The sequence below is a fragment of the Saccopteryx bilineata genome, chromosome 2, assembly GCF_036850765.1.
Source record: "Saccopteryx bilineata isolate mSacBil1 chromosome 2, mSacBil1_pri_phased_curated, whole genome shotgun sequence".
NCBI classification, from domain to species: domain Eukaryota; kingdom Metazoa; phylum Chordata; class Mammalia; order Chiroptera; family Emballonuridae; genus Saccopteryx; species Saccopteryx bilineata.
The window spans coordinates 364,711,980-364,735,860 of NC_089491.1; the positions used below are offsets into that span (position 1 = coordinate 364,711,980).

General features: G+C 51.3%; 1 protein-coding gene across 2 annotated transcripts in view; it reads right to left on the reverse strand.

Annotated features, from left to right (window-relative positions):
- The window catches only part of KSR1 (kinase suppressor of ras 1), a 160,784-nt gene that overhangs the window by 42,049 nt on the left and 94,854 nt on the right, over nt 1-23,881 (reverse strand). For both annotated transcript variants that reach the window (XM_066263274.1, XM_066263272.1), the window contains exons 3-4: nt 7,708-7,855; nt 2,478-2,937 (exon numbers count right to left, since the gene is read on the reverse strand). In XM_066263274.1, coding sequence (XP_066119371.1) covers nt 2,478-2,937; nt 7,708-7,855 — 608 coding nt within the window. The remainder of the gene's footprint in view (nt 1-2,477; nt 2,938-7,707; nt 7,856-23,881) is intronic.

Here is a 23,881-nt window from a genome sequence, read left to right on the forward strand (position 1 = left end):
AAGGGCTGGAAGTACCCTCCCTGAAGTGGGCTCTGAAGCTGCACCTGTGTCCTCTAATACATCAGCTTGTCTGAGCCTTGCCAGCCACCCAGCGGTCATTAGAGTACCCTCCATTTCACAGCTGAAGAAACAAAGGCTCAGTCTCCCGAGGTCACGTGCCCAGGTGTGGAGGGGGGGAGCCCCGCCCAGAGCCCAGGGAGAAGGAGCGTGCTCAGGGTCCAGGCAGGATAAGGGGCCAGTCTGCTGGAGAGGAAACGCTGGGGCAGGAGGGCAGGGAGGACAGCTGGGAGAGCAGTAAGGTGACCTCCAAGCAGGGCCAGGTGAGGACATGCCCTGAGCAATGCTGTCACAGGGACAAAGATTGCTGGGGAAACCGATGCCACTTGGACTGCCCTCGGGGTTGAGGGCAGCTGTGCAGCCTAAGCATCCATGCCACTGCTAGTTCTGGTGGCTCCATGGAGACGCAGCTCAGAACCCGAGGGTCCAAGGCCCAGCTCACCAGCTGTGGGGTCTGAGGCACTGTCAGCTGTCCGGGGCTCTGTTCTCCGCCTGAAGCCAGAATGAGACCAGAGCCCTCTGAATGCTCTTTTCGGGAGAATATGAGGCAGATGCCCTGGGTTTTGCCACCGAAATGCCTCTGATTCACCCACGCCCACGTGTCCACACAGAAGTTATCACTGTGCTCTCTGAGACAAGAGGATCCAGAGGGAGAGGCAGGCTGCAGTCCCTTTTAGAGGAGCAGGGGGCCAGGCCCCAGCCGGACAGCCTGATCAGGATTTCTCTCCTCGGGTGACATATGCAAAACCATCAGTGATGTCCAGGACCCATCCCATAAGGCAGTAGTCCCCAACCCATTTTGGGCCACAGACCGGTTTAATGTCAGAAAATATTTTCATGGACTGGCCTTTAGGGTGGGACGGATAAATGTATCACATGACTGAGACAAGTGTCAAGAGTGAGTCTTAGACAGATGTAACAGAGGGAATCTGGTCATTTTTAAAAAATAAAACATCGTTCAGACTTAAATATAAATAAAAAAGAAATAATGTAAGTTATTTATTCTTTCTCTGCGGACCGGTACCAAACGGCCCATGGACCGGTACTGGTCTGTGGCCCAGGGGTTGGGAACCACTGCCATAAGGAACCAAAGACAGACAGCCTGCACTGGGACAAGGGAACAAGCCTATCCAAGATCAGAAAAGGGGTGCTCATGCCAGGAAAAAAGCCAACTCTCAGAAGTATAAAAAAGTTAACAGGTACTCAAAGAATGCTCTCTCCTTCTCTGCCCTGCCCACAAGGATGTATCGACATGGGCAATTTTTGTAATAACAGAAACGACAATGAACCCAATGTCCATCAAGAGGGGAGGAGTTAAACTATGTAATAGAATAATATGAAAATGTGAAAAAGATGAGGTATTTTAATAATTATAAACACATATAAAACTAAAACCTGGTTGCTTTCGAAGGGGGAACTGGGTGACTAAGGAAAAATGGTGAGGGGGTCACTTTATACTATGCATCCTTTCAAAGGTGAACTACATGAGCTATGAAGCATTTGCATTTTGGACTATGTGACTGTTATCACCTATTTAAAGTACATAATAAGAAATTTAAAAAAATAATTTATTTTAAGATATACTGCCTGACCTGTGGTGGCGCAGTGGATAAAGCATCAACCTGGAAACACTGAGGTTGCCGGTTCAAAACCCTGGCTTGCCTGGTCAAGGCACATATGGGAGTTGATGCTTCTTGCTCCTCCCCCTTCTCTCTCTCCCCCCCCTCTCTAAAAAGAATTAAAAAAAAAAGCTGTACTAACATGAAGTTCTCAGCGATATCAAGGTAAGGTGAAAAAAATAGGTTATAGATCAAAGTACATGGTTTTTGATCATCATTAAGAGGTTTCAGCCAGATATTCCATTCTCTTCAGGGTACCCTTTGTTTCGGCAGGATCATGCATGGTGAGTAGAACTTTCAGGAAAGAGTGTTGATTGCTAGTATGTCACATCTGAAAATCTTTTTTCCTCTGCCACAGGGGAATGGCCCAGACAGCGGCTGTTTAATCAGCCTGGAACCTGGAATGAGGCTGATCAATGAGGGACAGGTAGCATGAGCAAGAAATACATCCTTGTGTAAGACCCAGAGATCCGGGGGTTGTCTGTCACTGCAGCACAGCCCAGTCTGATCCTGACTGATACACGGCATCGCTTCATTTGTGTGCGTGGATGCACGTGCGTGTGTCTGTGCGGGCGCACTCTTGCAAAGAAAATCCAGTGGGATCCAGCCCAAACTGTTAAGGTAGCCTGAGGAGTGGGCTGAGAGGTAGGGGCACCTTTCCATTTTTACTGTGCATATTCTCTATATTAATTGGCTCTCCATCCTTTTAAAAACTGGGCCTGTGTTACCTTTATAATGAGAAAACTGTAGTCAAAACGTTCAGTGGACGACCAACTCCGTCTGTCTGACAGGAGCACTTACCTCAGTGGGGAGACCTCGTCAATGCGGTTCCCCAGCTGAGACTCGTGGGACTTGCTCCGGGTGAGCGTGGGGAAGCTGGGTAGCAGCTGAAAGACCTTGCGGTTGGGTGGGGGTGGCGTCCTCGGTGGCTTCAGTTTGGTGTGTCGTCGCAGCTGGGGCGTGGTTGGGGGGGTGATGAAGCTATGTAGGGCACGGGGGGTGAGCCGGCCACTGGCATGCAGGGGGATACAGGTGTCCGTGAGGCCCTCGCTGGGGCCGGGGGTTGGGAAGTCCGAGGTGGGCAGAGCTGACACGGAGACAGAGCACGGGCCCTGGGCACTGCTGCCCATCCTGCCCAGCTGGGAGCTCCCCGGGGGCCAGGGCAGGCCGGCTGGTAAGAGGACGTCTGTGGAAGGCCCTGAGCCACTTTCCCGCCGGGCGTCCAATGAACTCCAGCCCGAGTCCACTTTGTACTCCCCTCCTGTGGGCCAAGAAGTCGAGTCACAGAAGGCTGGGGCTAAAGGAATTTACAGGTGAGGTGGCCAGGGCCCAGAAAGGTGAAACACCTGTCCATGGTTGCAGTCATCCCTTATGGAAGGCTTCATCCACCAGCCCTTACCTGGTTTACAAAGGCCTGCCACACGTGCATTTTCTCGCACCTTTTCTCGCTGACCGTGAGGCCGCCAGCGTATACGGAGGGAAAAATGAGGTCCAGAGAGGGACTGGCTTGTGCAGGGCTCATGCTGGCAGGTCTGTGGGGATCAAGCCAGCAGAGCCAGCCCAAAGTGGGCAACTTCAGAGAGGGAAGTGGTCTGACCTTTTAAGAGTTAGGAAAGAGAAGCTGGGGGGTATAAAGGGATAACTCCACTTCGCAAAAATTCAAATGTCAGGAGAAGGGGCTCCACCAACCTTCCAACAGCAAATTGCCCGGGGAATTTGCTAGAAAAGAGATCCAGCCAGAAAGGGATCAACAGCCACCTACTTCTGAGAGGAGCCCGCAGGTGACTTTCGGCTGGCCCCACAGTGACTCTCTCTCTCTCTCTCTCTCTCTCTCTCTCTCTCTGCCTGAGGCCCCTGAGACCTCAAGGTTCTGGGGGGCTCCAACTCAATGATACAATTTGTCCATCCATTCAAGCATATGCCGGACACCAGGTACTAAGGCATAAAAAGATACATCTACTGAGCCTGAAGAGTCCAATGAGGGTGACAGACACTCGACACAGTGAGCTAGCTGTGTGCTGACCCAAAGATGGAGGGGTCTGAGGGAGCCCAGGACGAGGACTCTAAATAGCTTGGGGATCAGGGGCTCCCCAGGGGAGATGGCACCTGGCATGAGCGAGGGAAGATGTGGATGGGGCGTGTGTGCCGGGCAGAGGAAACAGCACCTGCAAAGGTAAGGAGCACACGGCACCTTCTGGTAACCACTAAGCCTTCCATGCGCCTTGAGAGGTCAGGACAAGCCAGAGACATAAGAGATGAAGTTGGAGGGTCAGTCTACCTGGGGCCAGCTCAGGAGGGATCTTGGTTGCCTTGCTAAGAGCATTAGGTTTGATCTCAGAGGAGATGGGGAGACAGATAGAAAGGGGTGGGGGCAGGGAGCAAGGAACCCATCTACAGACCCTGTCATGGGGAAGAGGAAGATACCTCCCTCCTCATATTATCAATGAGAAAGTACAGGAAAGTGACTCAAGACAAAAGGAACATCTACCCTGGACTCCTTCCACTCTGTGCTCTGTACCCTGTCTCTCAGCATGTGAGGTTGCTGTGATTCAGGGAGGCCACGTGCACTGCTGAGGTCAGACAGCTAAGCAGGTGGTGGGATGGGAACTGAGCCTGCTGTTCCGACCACAGCACTGGCCTCCTCCCACAAGGGTATCAGTTCTGAATAACCTACCACGGCCTTGGGAGGCAATGAGCTCTCCGTCATCAGAGGTAGTCAAGCCTAGCCCACAAAGCCATTTGTCAGGTACGGTGGAGAGATTAGCCTTTACAATTCTTAGGTTTCTTTGTGCATTCCATCCCCTCCTCAAACGCCCTTCCTCCTACTTCCTTGCAGGCTGACTTTCTACTCATGAACCCCCTTGGCAGAATGAGTTATGCCAGGGGTCCCCAAACTACGGCCCGCATGTGGCCCCCTGAGGCCATTTATCCGGCCCCCACCGCACTTCTGGAAGGGGCACCTCTTTCATTGGTGGTCAGTGAAGTGTGGCATCACTCACGTATAGTATTACTTCTTGGTGACAACGGGATGCATGTGTCACGGCTCTGGAAGCGCGTCATATCACTTGTTATGGCTAGCAGTGACAAATATGGAACCGGACATTGACCATCTCATTAGCCAAAAGCAAGCCCATAGTTCCCATTGAAATACTGGTCAGTTTGTTGATTTAAATTTACTTGTTCTTTATTTTAAATATTGTATTTGTTCCCATTTTGTTTTTTATTTTAAAATAAGATATGTGCAATGTGCATAGGGATTTGTTAATAGTTTTTTTTTTTATAGTCCAGCCCTCCAATGGTCTGAGGGACAGTGAACTGGCCCCCTGTGTAAAAAGTTTGGGGACCCCCGAGTTACGCAGTCGGAGTGTTCCTCGTGCTTGCTCCTTTGGAACTGCAGCCGAGACTTACACCTCCGCTTATATACTAACCTGCAGGTGGCACTGACATGTTTCTTGCTCAGGGGATAAAAGAGTGAGTTCCAGGAATCCATGGGTAACTCTACCACCAAAGGAAACAAGCCCCCAATTCTCCAGAGTGCCTACTGGCTACGGCCTCTGTTTTGAGCCAGCTCAGGGAGGACAGGTGGGTCTCCCTGTGCATGCCAACATCAGTCAGTTGGCAGTGGCTCTTGAGAATGACCCTGGAGTCACTCAGTAAGAAGAGCTTGGGAATGACTAGTAATGTGTGATACGGATAATGAAAAGGGAGTATCAGCAGGCATGATATTCCCGTTTACCCGGCACTGGCAGAGAGAACCATCCTTCACTCACCTTAATATCAGAGACCACTGAGAAAGGACTTCAACATTTTCCATCATACAACAGCCTAATACTGAAAAGAGTACCTAATAGGTCACAGGCTCTGTTCTAAGCACTCAACCATAACTCATTTCATCCTCACGACCTTATGAAAGAGGTGATTACTACTTCCATTTTACAGGTGAGGAAACTGAGGCACAGTAGGGTGAAATAACTGACCCAGCTCCTGCAGGTTGTAAATGGCTGAGCTTCGCTGCAGCTAGGCTGCTGTCACCAAGCCCGGCTGGGTGCAAGACTGTGCCTGCACGATCCAAGAGACTGGGCCATCACTGGTACCCGACCAGTCCAGCAGGTGCCCTTGAAGTGTGGCCACCACTGGGCAGACCTGTTGGGGGGGGTGTACCCAGGACCCTTTGGGGACGCTGGGGCACCCTAAGCTGAGACTGAATGCTAAGAAGGACCTGGAAAAGACCTCCTCCAGGGAATAGAGAAAAAAGCACCCTCTGGGGAAAAACCCTGAGTTCCAAGCTCAGCTCTGCTCCGTGCCAGGTGTGGGAACCCAGACGACTTGCCCAACGTGTCTGATGCTCTAGCTACTCAAGACGCTTACTGCCACTTCCTAAAAGGGTGTTGCCACCTGTGTGTCAAGTGCCTGGCTTAATAAATTAGTGCTGAATAAGTTAGTGAGTTCCTATCTTGGCATCAAGGACGGGCAGAGAGCAGCCTTCCTAATAGAAATGGGCCACACTCACTTGACAGCTGGCTCCTCCACAGTTCTTTACAATTCAGGCATACAGAGGGAGGGCTGACAAGTTACCCCCAGATTCCAGCTTGGGTGGCAAGTGCTTTCCAATTTCTACAACATGGGAACGAGCCCACCAACATCAAAGACTGAGGCTTAAATCCCCTCTCTGCTACCAGTTGCTAGGTGTCCTTGGCCTCCCCTCTTCGGGCTCAATCTCCTCTTCCATAAAGTACAGGGACCAGAAGACTGACCACATCTCTGTCAGGTTTGTTTTTTGGCACCTGCCGGGAGGCCTGGCGTGCCGAGGTTTTCTGAACTGAGTGAAGCTCTCCACAGCGCCCCGTGTTCAGAGGAGGACTTGGTACGATGGGGCTGGGGAAGAAATTAAGTTCAACCTTCCCTGAGAAAAAAATTAAGCAGAATACAAACCTCAGAGCCTTCCTTAAGCCTCAGGCAGCCAGAGATAAGACAAGTGGTTCAGACAATTAAAAAACAGGGCTAATTCCGCTCATTAGGCTCATTTCAAAGCCTTATCTGTGTGGTTGGTAGTGGGAGTATTAAGTCAAGGTATATGAAGCTGTTTCCAAAGCAAGATTTAGAAAGCCAGCAAATAATTCCCCAGGAACTCTTCAAATGCCCGGGGCAGCCATGAACATACTCAGGGCTGAAACCCCACACGAGCTCTCAAATTCTGCTTGGCTCCGGCTGAGCCTACATCGGTGTGTGCCTCTGAGCAAGCACAGAGCCCGCCAGCAGATGAGGACAGGAGAAGGGGGGAGAGGCGATGAGCTGGGGTGGGTGGGGAAAGCTGCTGGAGGACTCCCAGAGCCTAACAAATGCTCTCCAAAGAGGGGATGTCATACTGGGCCCGCCCAGCAGACCTGCCCGGGGTTTCTTTTTATTTATTTTTATTTTTTATTTTTTTATTTTTTTATTCATTTTTAGAGAGGAGAGAGAGAGAGACAGAGAGAGAGAAGGGGGAGGAGCTGGAAGCATCAACTCCCATATGTGCCTTGACCAGGTAAGCCCAGGGTTTTGAACCGGCGACCTCAGCATTTCCAGGTTGACGCTTTATCCACTGCGCCACCACAGGTCAGGCAAGAGAGAAGGGAGGGAGGAGCTGGAAGCATCAACTCCCATATGTGCCTTGACCAGGCAAGCCCAGGTTTTGAATCGGCGACCTCAGCATTTCCAGGTTGACGCTTTATCCACTGCGCCACCACAGGTCAGGCCCGGGGTTTCTCACTACAGCTAAAGCTCTCCCTCGGTCGGGTCGTACTGGCCACACCAGCCTAGATCTGAGCCCTCCGCCTCGGGAGAGCCTCTGTCTCAGATCACGTCCATCACACACTTTCTGGATGTCTACACTAGCCTTTCCAAGCAGCCCAGAAACCCTGGGCCACACCCGCCCCATCATCCGCCTCAGCAGAGGCCGTGGCCCAGGGACCCAGGCTGGGCCTGGAGAGAGCAGGCGGGCGTCCAGACCAAGGTGGAGGGGCAGGAAGCCGACGGGGCCGGCCCTACCTACCCAGGCCTGTCACCTTCCGCAGGCAGGTGAGGGCGTACTGCAGGTGGCCGCACTCCTCCGCGCTGGCCCCGCAGCGCCGCAGCCTCTCCTTCGCCTTGGCCTCATTCATGTCCAGCAGGGTGTCCAGCGTGAGCTCGCGGAGGATCTCCTGAGGAAGCACAGAGGGACAGGCAGAGGGCCCGTGAGCACCGGCGCGGCCCCGAGGCCCTCCTCGTTCTCCCCTCTCCCCTCGGCCGGCCGGCTGCTGAGTGGCAGGGGCCAGCTGGTGGGCCGGCCTCCCACCGGACTGAGGCCACCACTTGTCTGAGGACGCAGGCAGCCGGCTCTCACCACAACGCTCCGCGCTCAGGGAGACGGCAGCTGAAGTCCAGAGGCCTAGGCTTGGGGGGCGGGGGGCGAAACCTGAAAAGTTTTCATCAGGACCTGTCACCCCTCTCGTTTCTTTTTATTCCTCTGGCCAGAAAAATGATGAATCACGACTGTCTAGAAAGACAAGCACCTGGGATAAAGATAGCCCTTTACAGATCTGCTGCACTGGATCTGAACCAGACAAGACTTCAGAGTACACTGCCCCAGCGAGTGAAGGCTCAGCAGGCGCCATGTGGGCACTCACCACCCTGCTTTATTTCATTCTCTGTCAAGGCCTTTCCAGGGTTCGAGGCAGCAGGGAGGAAGTGAGAGATCTGAAGTGTGACCAGGACATGGTGCAGACTTGGGTGCTGGAGGGACACAGGAGAAGGAACGTGGGCGCCCTCTGGGGGAGAGTCCCTCCCCACCTCAGAGACCAGCAAGGAGAAGGGACCTCAGACCTGCGGCACTAGGAGCAGGACTCTGCCAACCACCTGGATGCCCCTGGACGTGCCTCTTCCCCAAAGCTTCCAGGTAAGAGGCAAGGCTGGCTGACACCTCAGCTTCCGCTTGGTGAGACCCTAGGCAGGCACCGGCTGAGCCCGCCTGGACCCCTCCATCTGGTCCTCTTCCTTCAGCACTAGGAGCTAACAAGTGGGGGTGTTCAAAGCCGCTGAGTTTGCGGTGACTGGTTACGCAGCAGCAAAAAACTAATACAAAGAGTGGTTATTTGAACCAAGGCCTAACCAAGGTTAGGGTTAGGGTTAGGGTTAGCACTTCGAAGCTTGTGCTCTTTGCCCTCATCTTGGAGGGAAGAAACCCCTCTGGTTCTAATTACTTTGAGCCACATGCGACACCCAGCTTGGAGCAGACGCACAGAACCGTGGGACGTGTCCCCGGCCTCAAGTGGCCTGCAGGGTGACTGCCATGAAAACAGTCGCTGCAGAGCAGTGAGATACAGAAAAGCTCAAAGGGTCATAGGATCAGTGGTAAGATCTGTCGTTTTGCTTCTTTGGTCCTTTTCTAGATTTTCCAGATTTCCTATAACAGAGAAGCCAGACACTCCCATTAAATGATTCATATAGAGCTCACCGTTCCTGAGAATCCGAGTTTCATTGATTTTAGCAAGCTGTGTCTAATTTTATTTTAAAAGAGTCATGTTATTGTCAGTCTATCCAATCTGCTGTAAATCTTAGGCCTAAGTGTCAAAACCGAACCTGATGGAAATACTGGCTATAAGTTATTGGGGCGAGAAGAGTGTGGGGGCTCTCGGTGTGCCTGGGGGTGGGGGCCACAGCTGAGGCCTGGTGTGTGGCCTCTGGGGTGTGGCCATGTCCTGACATCTCCACCTTTGTGTCTTGCCTGTCCATTCTCTAGTCAAGGACAATAATCTTGTAGCTGTTTAGAATGATTCACACCAATAATTAGAAACAAGCACACAAGTAAAAGTACCAAGAAGCTCTTCACTCTTTGGACAAACCCATGGTTGTCAGAAATCCTTCTAGAAGAGAAAACTAGACAGAGCGTCACAGGACAATGGTAAGAACAGCACAGAAAAGGGGCCAATTAGATAATGGTCCCAGGGCAGAAACTTTTGTTCATCAGCGTATTTATTTTCCTTTATTGTGACATCTTTCCCCCTCATTTTACTATGAAAAGCAAGTTGGCAATACTGTCAGGAGACAAACAAGTGACAGTGATGCCGACCTTTACACAAGTGCAGAAACAACCCTCCACCTCTCCCCGACATTCAGTTCTCCTGCCTTTCCCTGAGGTTGTGATGACTCAGCAGGTTCCCAAGAGAAGAATCCTGTATCTGCCTGATTTTTTACGGGGGTGTGGGGGTGGGGAGGAGGCAACGACATGGAAACCAACGCGCCTAGAAACCCAATCTAACTAAAATGCAATAGGGACTGTTCCTCTCTTCCCGGCGCTCACCAAGTTTCTGTTTTTCAAACATAATAACTACATTTATGATTACAGACTATTTACCAGTACAGTATGCCCAGTACTCCATATACTATCTGCATTCAAAAGAATTCAGCACGAGAGGCTGTTAAGCCCATTTTATTGAGGCTCAGAGACCTCACACAAGGCTACTCCATAAATGGCAGGGCCAGAGCTAAAACCCAGGTATGCCATTTCCAAACTCCTTCAATTACTCCAATCCAGGGATCCACTTAAACTAGAGCTGCCCTGGCCTCTCCCAGGGGAAGCGTCGCCCTGAAGTGTGGACTCTGCAAGTCCACCAGCGAAAGCAGAGTGCTCAGCACACCGCTGTCACCCTGATCTCTGACTGTCCCTTCCACTCTCTTATCTCTCCTCACTGCAGGGTTGGACCACTGAGCTGGGGAGAGGGTCCACAGCTTTCTACCTAAAAGCAGTAGTCAGTGAAGCTATTAGACCACTCAGCAGTGAGGGTCTCACACACAGCCACGGGGCCAGACCCTTGGAAGACAGGAGATCAGAGGGGATGAGGCCCCCTGGATCTATCTTTAATGGAAACATGTATTAGAAACACTTCTCTTGCCTCGACTGGACAACAAATCCAGGAGCAGCGAGGGCAATGCTAAGCAGAAACTCACCTTCTGCCTTCAGTGTTGGGGTAAGAGGGGTGACTATGGGAGGGGTGCCAGTTTTCCTGGTTTTAAAGAAATCTGAATTTTTATTTTAAAATAAAAATGCTACATGGTAGCAAATCCGCGCAGACCAAACAATTGTATTGTTGGTTACATGGTGCCCCCAGAGCCCCGAATACAGACCCTATGTAAAGAATCTGACTTCCAAAGCTGTCTTTCTGTAGGCCAATGGGGAAGGATGGTGGCCCAGCAGCAAGTGCCCTTGGCAACATACCACAGGGTGGCCAGGCCTTCTCAGTAAGGTCCCCACCCTGGCTTGAGGACCCGGACATAGAAACAAAGGGCCCAGCCTTCCAAATCCTATGAGTGACTTTGGACCCGAAGTTATTTCAATCAAGAGGGCAGAGAGCATGAGGCAGGCATGCTGGAACCAGCAGCCCCTGCTTTTGCCTGGGCCTCCAGCTAGACAACAGTTAGGCTGGGCTCGTGGCTGTGCAGGCCTCCGGAGCAGCCCCGCTCTCCCTTCCTACCACGACTCAAGCAATGCCCCTCAGCAACTTGGCACCCCCAAACCTCACACATGGATGTGACTTGCCCACCCACGGTGTTAGGCAAAGCCAAGTCTGAGTTAGAAAGTTATTTCAAACCTGAGTAATTCACATACAAATTCTCTGGATAATCTCTCTACCTAAAGCAAGTCAGGCAATCAGTATAACCACCTGCTAAAGGTGAACTCACAGGTAGCTCTGAAACCCTCTCAGGTCTGCAGGCCTCAAGAGAGCCTCCCACCTCCTGCAGGCACACGGGACATGCCAACTGGTCTCAAAGCGAGGGCCCATACCCTGGAGTTCCAGGGAAGGGATGAAGGCAAAGAGTCTGCATACTTCGAGGAGAATCACTGCCCACCCCACTCCCAGTTCCGTGTCAAGAAGAAATTATGAACTAGAAACCAAGAAGGAGGGCCCAGCTGCCCAGCCCATTTTGGGAGCTACCCTAGCTCCTGGGGGCCTCGGGTGAGCACGTGGGACAGAAAAGAGCTCCAGGGGACACTGGCTCTGGCCTCTGCCATCCTCTCAAGACTGTCTATTCTCCCATGGGTGACAAGTCCTTTTTTCTGATAAAAATTAGATAGCAGGATCAGTTGAGCACTGAAGTCACCCCCAGCCTGTGACAATTAAATTGCTGGTTCTGTTCTCCACAGAAGAATGTGGGGTAGGCTGTCCCCTCCCCTCCATAGCTGGCGATGGCTGGTGTCACAGGCCAGGCGGGGTATCAAATGGTATCCTGGGACTTACCGGCAGCCACGGGGCTGCCTGGGGTCTATACTTAGAAACCTGTGCGAGAGCCCTCTGCACTCGCTGTGGTCAGTCAGGGGGACAGTGGAGATGCCAGGGGTACTTCAAAGCCTGTGTATGAGCCACGTGACAGCTTAAGCCAGCATTCAGGTGAATGCCGGGTTGAAGAAAGACCAAGAAGCAAACCCGAACTTCGTGTATGTTTAACGTTCTAGGCTGGATCAGTAAAGGCAGTAACCGCCCCAACCAGTGCTGCTAGCATTCAAGGTCCATCAGCAGAAGGGATTTCTGCACTGTGTGGGCCAAGGCCTCCTCCAGCTTCTCTGGCTGGGGGTTAATTAAAGGGCCAGGATCCTTCACCACAGATGCTTCTCTGGGAACTGGTCACATCAGAGGCCAGGAGTAGACTCCCAGAACCCTGTGGATGGTTATGTAAAACCCCGCACACCCCTCTGAGACCAGGCCCAAGGGGTTGGGAAAGGACAAAGAGAAAAGCAGGGAGGCCTGACCTGTGGTGGCGCAGTGGATAAAGCGTCGACCTGGAAGTGCTGAGGTCGCCGGTTTGAAACACTGGGCTTGGCTGGTCAAGGCACATATGAGAGTTGATGCTTCCTGCTCCCACTGTCCTCCCCCCCATCTCTCTCTCTGTCTCTCCTCTCTAAAGTGAATAAATAAAAAAAATTTTTTTTTTTAAAAAAGAGAGAAAAGCAGGGAGCTTTCTATGGCAACCCAGGCTGGGAGTCTATGTGCCTACAGTTAGCAAGATGGTCTACCCTTCCTGCTCCCCACTACTGGGGCTGAAGGAGAGGGAGGGGTGGGACTTGGATAATGGTTGGCTATGCTGGGAGGCACAGCAGAGGCTGAGGTGCTGAGGGCCCAGGTCAGGCGGCCTCCTGGGTTTCTCTATGGAGACCAGCAGGCAGGTTGGGGACACTGGCTTTGCTGGTAAATGGGGTCTGCACCCCACCTCTTTATAACCCCAGCCCGGGAAACGAGGAAAAGACCTTCCTGGAAAAAACCAGCCACTTCCGCTTCCGGGAGGCCTCCTCTCCACAGCTCCCACATGGCCAGCACAGTGAAGGAAGGGTCGATTTGGTCCTTGGAACCTCCTGGACACTGGGCCAGTCCCTGCTCCTCTCTGGGCTTTGATTTCATCATTTATAAAATGAGTGGGTCTGACTAGAACAGATCTGTGGCTCTCCACTCTGGTGGCACCTGGAATTACATGAAGGGCTTTAAAAAAATCCTGCTGCCTGTGCCCCACCTCAAACCAATCAAATCATAATTTTGGGGGGTGCCCACCACAAGGCCAGGTAGGCTGCTGGGTCTTAAGTCTGGCCAATTAATCCAGTTCAGAGGGTGGGTCTGACTGGGGCAGGGCTGTGCTCTGGGGCTTGACTTCCTGCCAGTCTTCTAAGGAGGCTCACACCCCCTCAACTCAACCCAAGCCCAGCCCAAGCACACAGATGTCCCAGAAGACTTCCCCTCTTGTACACCAGTGCCTCCCTCCCTCCTGCAAAGCAGGGTAGGTGATCACAGAGTCAGGAGCCTACCTGGGATCTTCTGGGAGTGGCTGTCTGGCTTATGTATTGGTATGCCTGGGCTTGAGAGCCTCAGGAAGACAGTGCAGTGGTGAGATGGGGTGTGGAGGCTGAGGGATGCAGGTTAAAGGGAGGAGATGAGGAGGGGCCTAAGAGGTGATTGACAGGCATCTGTTGTGTATTTCCTGGGTGCCAGGTACTCTGCTAGATGAATATAAGATCCTGAGAATGGTGATAAAGCTCAGAGAGGGCAGGTAACTCACTTAAGGCCACACAGCCCAACTGGCGAGGTTGAGGTATGGCCATCTCTATCAAGTCCCATCTGTCCCTGCCCAAATGGATGCCCACTTCTTTGTTCTACAAAATGAGGTAATTTTCCCAGGGCAGAGCCCACCTGGCATCACAGGTGACATCTGGCTCTCCTTTCCATATCCTGCCCTACTCCACACAGCTGGGGTGAGCTCCAGCTGTGGGGTTAAAAGCAGCTGCAAGCCTCTCAGGGGGTCTCCTCTACATTCTTTCTCAACCCCCTGGGCAGGCCTGCTGGTGCCCCCTCAGTTTCCCTCCTGCCCCCTGGCAGAGATGGGCACCTCTGCCTCTGCCTGAGATGAGCTCTCCGGTCCTGACAGCACCTGCTATCCCCACAGCCAGCTCCATCACCCCAGGCAGTCTTGTTGTGGCTGCCTCTTGGGCCCCATTCTTTCTCCTATATTCCTGAGGTATCTATCTAGTGTAGGAATTAGCAGGAATTGTTTCTCTTTACAGGCCAGAGAGTGTTTTCAGCTTTGCAGGCCATGGGGTCTCTGTCACAATCTGCGGCAGAGCACCCAAACAGCCACAGACAATGTATCAACAGACTGGGCGCAGCTGTGTTCCAATAAACTTCTAGTACTGACAATGCTGAAACTTAAATTTCACTTGATTTTCACATGTCATGAAAATCTTCTCTTTGTTCCTTACAAGTTGAAAATGTGAAAACTGTTCTCAGTTCACAAAGCTGTACAAAAAAAAACAGTGGTGGTCTGGATTTGGCCCAGGGGCCACAATTTAGTGACCCCTGGCTAGTGGGTCATCCAGCCACTCAACACACACACATCACCTACGTTGGGCTCCATCTCCTGGTGGCCTTGGGGCTCATTGCTCCTTCCCCCCCAGCCTCCTGCCGTGCTGACATGTCTTCAGCCCCTCTGACTCCCAGCACACGATGAGCAGAAGGGGGACACAGAGGAAGCAGCTGCGAGGCAGGCCCACATCTGTCACCTTTCTCTGCGTCATCTACACACATTTCCAATACTGCTGCTCCTGGCTGCTATCTGAAAATGACCGACAATTCCAGCATTGGACAGACACACACACACCAGTCTGGGGGCTACATGCTTCCCCCAATACATGCAACCCAAAATGAAGAGAGGAGCTGGGTGGGCTTCTACAGTGGGTTCTCTACACCCAGGATGTTTGATGATTGTGGGGGAAAACCCGCTCTTGTTCACTAGACTCCACAGTAAAACTCAAGTCAAAAATGGGATACTCTAAAACAAACAAACAAACAAAAAAGATTGGGGTGAGGGTAGCACGGGTGGAGCGTTTAGCAGCAGCCAAAGAGCAACACGAACCCTCGGGTGACGCCTGGCTTCTGGGGCACTGGCAAGTGGGAAGGTCCCTCCCTGCACCAGCAGGGCGGGGCAGAGGCCAGAGCTCAGTGAGCAGGGGGGTCAGAGCTGCACCCCCACCACGGAGTGCCCGGTTGGTGCAGCAGGTGAGAGGAAGATGAGCAGTGTGGCAGTGGGACACAGGCCAGGCCGGCAGGTGCGTGAAGGGGAGGGGTTCCAGAGGGAGGTGGGGGTCTGCTGTGCCCCAACAGGGACACTCCAGAGGGAAAGGGGGAGCCGTGAGTAACTGCCCTGGGACGGTAACCCTAAACCGGGACTGTCTCTGGCAAACAGGAGGCCTGATAATCCTGTGCAGAGGGTGCAGAGGATGGGGTTTGGCTTGAAATGTATGTCACCCTGGGAGCCTCAGCTCTCCTGAGGGTAAAGGCACTGACAGAAAAAAACAGGGGCGCTACATGTGACCATGCCTGTGGCTGGCCGGCCCCTAACTTCTCCCTTCCCAACTCTCCCCTGTTCAAACATACCATTTAAGAGAGGGTTCCCAGACAAGTCAACTCGGTCTCCCTTTCCTGCCTCTTCCATGTCCGCAGAGCGAAAACTCTGAGTGTAGCAGTGAGGCCCTCCCACCAGAGAGTGAGCAGACTGGCCAACAGGCCTCAGACACAGCGACACTGCTTAGAGCAATGCCTGGCCCCAATGCTGGGGTCTGGAGGGCCCCCGTGGGGACCAGGAGCCAAATCACAGATTCATCCACCAAAGGGGCATGTCCTAGGGTTCAGCATGTGGTCTGTCCTTTTGGGCTATTCGTCTCTCTAGGCTGGGGATGCACTGGGCCATAGGAAGTGGGACCAGAGCTGGAGACCCAAGACCTAGGCTGCTCCACCTGACGACAGAGACCCCATTACTTCACAGCTAGCCCACAGGTGTCCAACTAGGTGGCCAAGATTTCTCAGGAGTTCCTAGAGGTAGGCAGCCCCTCTCTGTAGCTTTCCAGAAATACTATCAACAATTCCCACCCCACAGGAGCTGAAGAAGCCCAATGGAGCCCTGAGTGGATGGCCAGGACGCAAGCCAAGGTGGCCATCGCCAGAGTCCCCAGGGTCTGAGGGTATGAAAGGAGCCAACAGATATTCATGAACCAACCGGAGAGAAACCCTTCCTCTGCCAAGGTCAAAGCAGAGTTCGAAGGCACCTTAGAGACAATCTAGTCTAACGCTCATTTTACAGAGGAGGAAAATAAGGTCCAGAGAGGGAGGGGACCTGCCTGGTCACCCAGAACAACAGTACCAGAACCAGGGCCCTGCCAGTGACCAATAGCAGGACACATCCTATCCCGGAGAGTCTACTGTTTTCCATGGTATCTCTTATCCCGATGTCAAGGGTTTATTCTTGCCACGTTTCCTGAGCTGCCTAAGAGATGAGCCAGGGGAAGACCCCCTCTTCCGAGATCTGCCCTGAGAATCACCTCCAAAGGTGCTGGCCCAAGGGATGCCAAGCCATGTGCTTGGCTCGTGGGCACAGAGTCCCGTGCAACCTGGAAGCAATGGGGTTCTGGGCTCATGGTCTCACCCGGAGCCTCGGCAAGTCCCTAAAGTGCTGGTGGCTCAAAAGATGATGGGTGGGCAGAAATTCTCAACTCCACTTCCTTGCCTACCCCTGCTCATACCCGTGGTGACAGTGCACACATTTCTTTTTGAAAAGCAGCAGCAAACCCCACAGCAGCAGCTACACCCAAACAACCAGGTTCTGAGACAAGGCGAGGACCATCCTGGCCCATGGCACCCTGATTCTTACTCAGCTTTTCGATATGCTTCATCTTTCACAACCATAAAATCATAAAAATAACAACTACAAGTACCACTGCAACCCCTGAAGTGGCCTGGACACAACTGCTTAGTAGCTAAGGAAAGTGAGATGCAGAGGGATTACGTTATGCCTGAAGTCACAGCAAGTGAACGATGGTGCCTGGATTGGAGCCTGGTCCCTGAAACTCCGAAGTCAGCACTCCCGCCTCTACAGCCGGGCTTCCCCGGCCTGGCTGACCAGAAGCACCGAGAGGCAGGGCCGGGTCTGCCGGCACAACCTCAGTTTCTTCAGCTCCCTGTAGAAGGAGCAGGCTCAAAATAAATGTGTGCCCTGTTCAAACCAAAAGTATGGACAGGCCCAAAACCATTCACTAGAGGATGGGGAAGATCTATTTCAGAAAGGTTCTACTAGTTCCCCAGACACTTGATCACAAGAAAGGGGGTGAGACAGTGAAATGGAAGTCACATTCTGGAGAAACCAATGCAGATTTCTCCAGGCGTGTTCCAGTTAGCAAAGCAAGGACTCATTCAGAGAGCAGACAAGTATGTACACCCATTTCAGGGACTCACGGGAAGGCTGGCTGAACCCAGAGCCCAGCGCCTACCTCGCCGCCCTCCGGCCGGGGCTGGTCCAGGCCTCGTGCTTCTCGCAGCACCACGGGCGGCGGGGCCCCTGTGCCCCTTGCTGTCTTGGTTGTCACCCAGCTCCACAGGCAATGCATGATGAGGGGCCCGAGCCCAGGGTCTCTGGCAGCCCCGGCCCCTTGTGTAGTATCTCAGGGAAGGACGAGACAGGGAGAGTTTTTGTTTTCATGACTGTAGTGAACAGTCACTGTAGCCAAAAATAGTCTGTGCCCGGGAGCTGGGGAGTCAGCACATACCTCCCGGAGCAGGTGCTGGGTGTGAGTTGCGCAGGCTCCAGCGGGCCTCACTACAGGGGGCCAGGGACCCAGGCGCCCAGGATACCAGGCCACAAACAGAGAGGGTTTTCCCTGCCTCACTGTCCCCTCCAAAAAGTCTGACCTGAGTCAACAAGGAGCATGATCAGCTCCCTCCTCCCAGTGAATCATCTGGGGAACCCCCACCCCCACAGGAACTCGAACGGCCCCCAAGTCCCCTGCAGCTCTCACACATTTGGGACCGGGTGGTTTGGACACTCATAGGCAGAGCCATATCAACCACCAATTTTCAAAACTCACAGAACTGTACACCAAAAAAACAGTTAACTTTACTATACGTAAATTAAAAAACAAAACAATGTAAAAGGTTAAGGGGCTGGCTACCAAAGGCTGGTGGGATTGTGGTGGCAGGATTTTTTTTTTAAACTTTTTAATATTTTCTAATTCTCCTGCAATAAACATTTGTAATTAGATGCACAAAAATGTCACTTTAAAAAAAAATTTTAAAAAAGGAAAGCTGTTTCAGGCATCACAGAGGGAATGTGCAACCTGGTCCTATCTGTGGGAATTTAAAGTGAGAGAGAGAGAGAGAGAGAGAGAGAGAGAAAGGGAGAGAGAGCATGCACACACGTGCAATGTGTTTCGTGACCTCAGCTTTGGAGCCAGACTTCCTAGATATGACTCCTGACTCTACTCACTTACCATCCAGGGGACCTCAGGTAAGAGACAGTGATACTTTCTCTATCTCTACTGTAAACGGGGGATAAAAGCATTGCCTCCTGCTATGGGCTTAAACATTTGTATCTCTACAAATTTCACGTGTGGAAACCTAATCCCAGTGTGATGGTACTGTATTTGAAGGCATGCCTGTGGGAGGTGGAGCCCTCAGGAATGGGATTAGTGCTCTGGGAAAAGCAACTCCAGAGAGCTGCCTGGCCCCTCCCACCATGCGAAAACATGGCAGGAAGATGGCCACCGATGAACCGGGAACTAGGTCAGCACCAGACACCAAATCTGCTGGCACCTTGACTCTGAACTTCTCAGCCTTCAGAACTGGGAGAAATACATTTCTGTTGTTCATAAGCCACGCGGTCTGTGGTCTTTCTGTTATAGCAGCCTGCGGGACTAAGACACTTCCCTCACAGGGTTATTGGGAGGACTGAACGAGGCACTCACAGCTCCGTCCCAGGCCCACTGGGAATACTCACAAAAGAATTAATAGCACAATTCCAGAATAAACTACATAAAAAAAGAAAGAAAGAAAAAAGAAACCCCAAACCAACAAATAAGGCTTATAGCATTTCTTCTGAGTAATAAGATTATGGGATAAACTATCAGTAAACGGTAGTATTACTGTTTTCTTTAATTGCTGTACTTTTCACATCTTGAAAAGGAATTATTATGTGTAAATTACTGGATGCTAAGGAAAAAAAAATTAAAAGTCAAGAAGCAATGATTATTTCTGTACAGGATTATAGATCACTTTGCTTTTCCATATTTTCTAAAATAAGTATGTATTATTTTCATAGTGAAAAAAATGAAGAATGTTATTAAAAACAAAAACTGAGAGATAGGTTCACCTGTTATATTCTGGAAACATGATCTCTGCAGACCAACGCCAGGGGCTAGGCCTTTGACAACCATCTCTGAGCCTCCCTCCCACACAGACGCACAAGTTCTGCTCACTGATGGGAAATGGGGCACAACGGTCACCCCTGGGGACCCCAGGGGAAAGCCAGGAGGTCCATCCCTAGGGAGAGCCGTGGGGAGACTAAGGGTGGGTGCTGCAGTAGCAACTGTTACTGCTGTCTGAGAGAGAGAGAATTTGTGTATGCCTCTTCTTCTATCAGCAGGGCTGGCTTTCCTCCAGGAACTCATTTCCCGAGCACAGGTGTCCCTGACCCTTCAGACCTTCCACCACGCTCCAAAGCTCTGAGACCATGACCCAGTTTGGGCTGACAAGTTCTCCATTTCCTGGTCCTATGATTGGTTCTATATGAGCACATGACCAAAGCCAAGCCAATCAGGGCCTTCCCTGGCATTTTTCAGCTACAGTTCTAGGGGGAAAAGCTCTCCAATAGGCAAGCACTACCATTACTATGCTGGCAGGAAGTGAGGCTTGGTGGCAGCTGCCCTTCATGACTGCCACATGGAAGGGGTCTATCTGAGAAGTATACTCTAATAGTATCATCTGAACCCACGCATCCAGACTTCCCTGGATGTCTGTTACCTAAACTGATAAAAGGCTTGGTTGGCTTAGGCCAGCTGATATGAGAACTTGATATGAAGAACTTCTAACTAGTAGAAGAACATAATAGCTTTTACTTAGTATGTCATACTATGCGAGTTAAGTCATACTTTACTTAGTAAGTCATATATGTCATCCCCATCTGTTTATCCATCCATCCATCCATCCATCAACAGACAGCCACTAAACACCAGCTGTGTGCCAGGAACTTTACTTAGCATTGGGCTACAACAGTGAACAAAACACAGTCTTCTTCCTTAGGGAGTTTACATTCCAATAGAAAACAGAATAAAAAACCAATCAAAATAACTAAAATGTCATCAAAATTTGTGAATAAGCGTGAAAAAGGAAATCAGCACGCCTAGATAGAGTGAGGGGTATAAGCAGCATCTAATTTTAGACAGGGGGCCTCTCTGAAGAGGTGACTTCCAAGCTCCTGTTAGAGGGAGAAGGCGCTAGCCATGAGGATATAGAAATTTCCAGGCAGAGGAAAAAGAACATACGAAGGCCCTGGGTTATGACAGGAAACAATCTGATGTGTTCTTATATGAGGGGAAGAGAGAGGAGGGGCAGAGGTGGGGTCTGAGTTTTATGCTGAGTGCAACAAGACACCAGTGAAAGACTGTACTCAGAAAAGTGAGATGATGATCCAATCCGGATTTTAAGAGGAATCACTCTTGGCTCATGGAAAAATAAAATAAAGGAGAGGGCAAGAGTGGATACAGAGAGCAATGTAGGTGCTACTGCACAAGTCTGTGCAGTGGCTAGGATTAGGGAGGTGGCAGTGGGTAAAAGGAGACACAGACTTGGGATATATATTCAGAAAGAGAGCTCACGGGATTTGCCAGTCAATTGAATGGGAGGCTGAGGAAGCAGAAGGAATCAGAAATGACTCCTGAGTTTCTAGCTAGAGCATTTGACAGAAGAGTAAACAGACTCAGTCAGAGAGGCAAGGGACTTGTCTAAGATCACACCACTGGCAAGTGGCAAAGTTAAGACTTTGCCTCCCAAAATTCCAGGGGTCATGCTCTTAAGCAATCTTATTTTCCAGTCTTGCTGCCCCCCAAAAGGTGTGCAGCTGGAAGTAAGGGCCAGTGGTATTTATATGCTATTTTTTAAGAAAAGAAGAGTAATAAGAAAAGAGACTTTTGCTTTATAATAATTAAAACAGCGTGGCGTTGACACCCAAATTCCCTAATATCTAGCTGGTCAGATCTGTTCTAGAGCAATCTTGCCTTTGAGTCAGGCAGTCCCTGCAGGAGGAGGGACAGAACACAATGACAGCCCAGAAGCGAGGTGGTCCTAGAGGAGGTTCACGTGCACACTAAGCCAAAGCCATCTCACATCACAGCAGGGCCACAGGCTCATAGCCTTGCTCAAGTCCAGACCATCACCAACAGAAACCAGAGGAATGTAGGCTTCAGCAGGTCATTGGCAACCCTAAGACCTACCTCCACCGGTCCTGCAATTCCACCTCCACAGCCCCAGATGGGACCTCCCGAGACACCTCGGCACAAGACACCTAACTCTTTGGATGATCTTATTTGAGTTCAGTCATTCATTCAATAAGAACACCTACTCTATGCCAAAGCAGTGAACACAACAACCAAGTCCCTGCCTGTGTGGTGCTTCTAGCATCATAAATTTTCACTGGATCAGGCAACTCAGAAATTCAAGGAGTGAGGAGATGGGCTCACCCGCTTAGCCAGCCAGGATAGGGCTAAGCAGAACAGCCATGCATGTGATTTTTCAGATTTCTAGAAACCAGGGGCTTACAAAATGACACTGTGGCTCAGAATCAGAAAAATAAACCACTTCACTAATTAGACAGAGTGATATATGCACATTCCAGAAGGACAGGAAGTCAGGTGCAACGCCTAGAATAGTACCTGGCACACAAAAGGCAGCAAGACATTGAGTAGGTGCCTGACTGGACCAATAGGAAAAAACAGGATTCTGCATCTTGCCACATCCCATCCTTTCCTCCCTCGGGGCCAAGCCGTGTGCTTCGCACTGTGGTCATTTGAGCATGTGTACATCTCATCACCCTGGTCCGCCCGGTCTCCCCAGGGAAGATTGTATTTTGTTCCTAATTAACACCCTAATAGAATTAATCTGGATCCAAGGCACGTGATCAATCGTTCTAGAATAAATAGTTCAAGGAAAGAAGAAAGGAGAGGAGTAAGGAAAGAAAAGAAGGACAGTGGGAGGAAGAGAGAGAGGAAGGATGAATGAGGAAGGGGGAAACAAGGGAGGGTGAAGGGAAGGAGAATGAGGAGAGGAAGGGGAGATGGGAAGAAAGCTCAGTTCAATTATATATCTATATATGGTAGCCCCATGCTCGGCTATTCTGGGTACGAGGTCAGATGACAAAATCATGTAGGAAGATGAGCCTGGCTTTGGAGTCACAAGGACGTGAGTTTGAATTCCAGTCCAGCTATCAGCTAGCTGCTCGATGCTAATGTCACTCGACATCTCTGAGCCTCAGTTTGCTTAGCTATAAAATGGGGATTATAGTGTCTTCCCCACCCCCACCCCAGACATAAGGATTATACAAGATGACATATACCACCTTGAAGTTTGCCCTCTGCTTTCTATATCCTAACCTCAGCTCTTCTCCTGGCTGGGTGGGTTACACCAGCATGCCAGTCCAGTGCCCAGCCCTGCATCTCCCCATCCTTTGTAGTCCAATGCCACTTTTCTGTTTTAATGTTACATAGCTTCTGCTTCATACAGCCTACATTCGGGGTCCACACAGTGCAATGACCACTCCCAGACAATGGCAGACCAAGATGGTGGCAGAGGTCAGGTAGGATTTTTCCCCATTCCCAAAAGAGGGCCTGATTTTAAACATGGGAATGCAAGGATAGGAAAAAAAGGGAAAGAGAAATTTGCCCAGTCAGGGCCACAACAAAAATCCCTTCACGGATCTACCACCATCTTCTACTACAAAAAACGTCACCAGTGAGAGCTGGTTCAGGGGCCCCTGCAGCCTGGGCTCTGGCTCTGGAACGCCAGCCTCTGCAGCACCCACCTCTGCCTGCCAGAAATGATGCTAGCCAGCGCTAGCCACTTCCTTTAACAACTTCCAACAGGGAAATTGCTAAAGAAAAAAAATATGGCCCCATGCCAGCAGGCTCTGTAATCATTTCCCCAGCTGCAACCAGAACTCCAAGTTGCAAGTTTTTAACCTGTGGGACGGGGTGCGGTGGGTGGTGGAAACAGTCAGTGTGTGACTCTAGATGTCTAGGGAGGAGCAGGCGCCCTGCCTCCACGCACACTTCCTGCACATTCCTCACCCCTCAGGCCGTCCAACCCTCCGTGCTGATGCTCCTTATCCCCACACCCGTCCCCGTGATGAATCTAGCTTTCTCACCCCTAGGAGTTTGACTTTTCCCTAAAACATAATAATTCTAATGTTCTCCTCTCTCTCTCTCATATACGCACACTTCAGTGACATGCCGTATAAAACCCAGCCCCATGCTTTCTGTGAACCCACCCTGTGACCTCACCAGCCTCCTCCCAGACCAGGCCCTTTCAAACCCTTCCTGTGAGGTCGGCACCAGCTCACTCAGACCTTGGGGGTCTTTGCAGGTACTGTTCCCTCCGTCTGGTGTTCTCTTACCCTTCCCGCCAGGCTGGCTCCGGCTCTAGGAAAGCCATCCCTGGTATTGGTCCTTTTCTGACTTCCCCGGGCCAACTCTGCCTGCTTGCTCCCACAGAGCCCAGGCTGGCTTCCATCCGGGCACTTGGTGCCAGTGCCCGTGCATGTTTCACTTGAGCCTGTGAGCTCCTGGGACCGGGCAGAGTGTCTTTGGCATCTTAGGTCTCAGCCCAGGGCCCCACCAG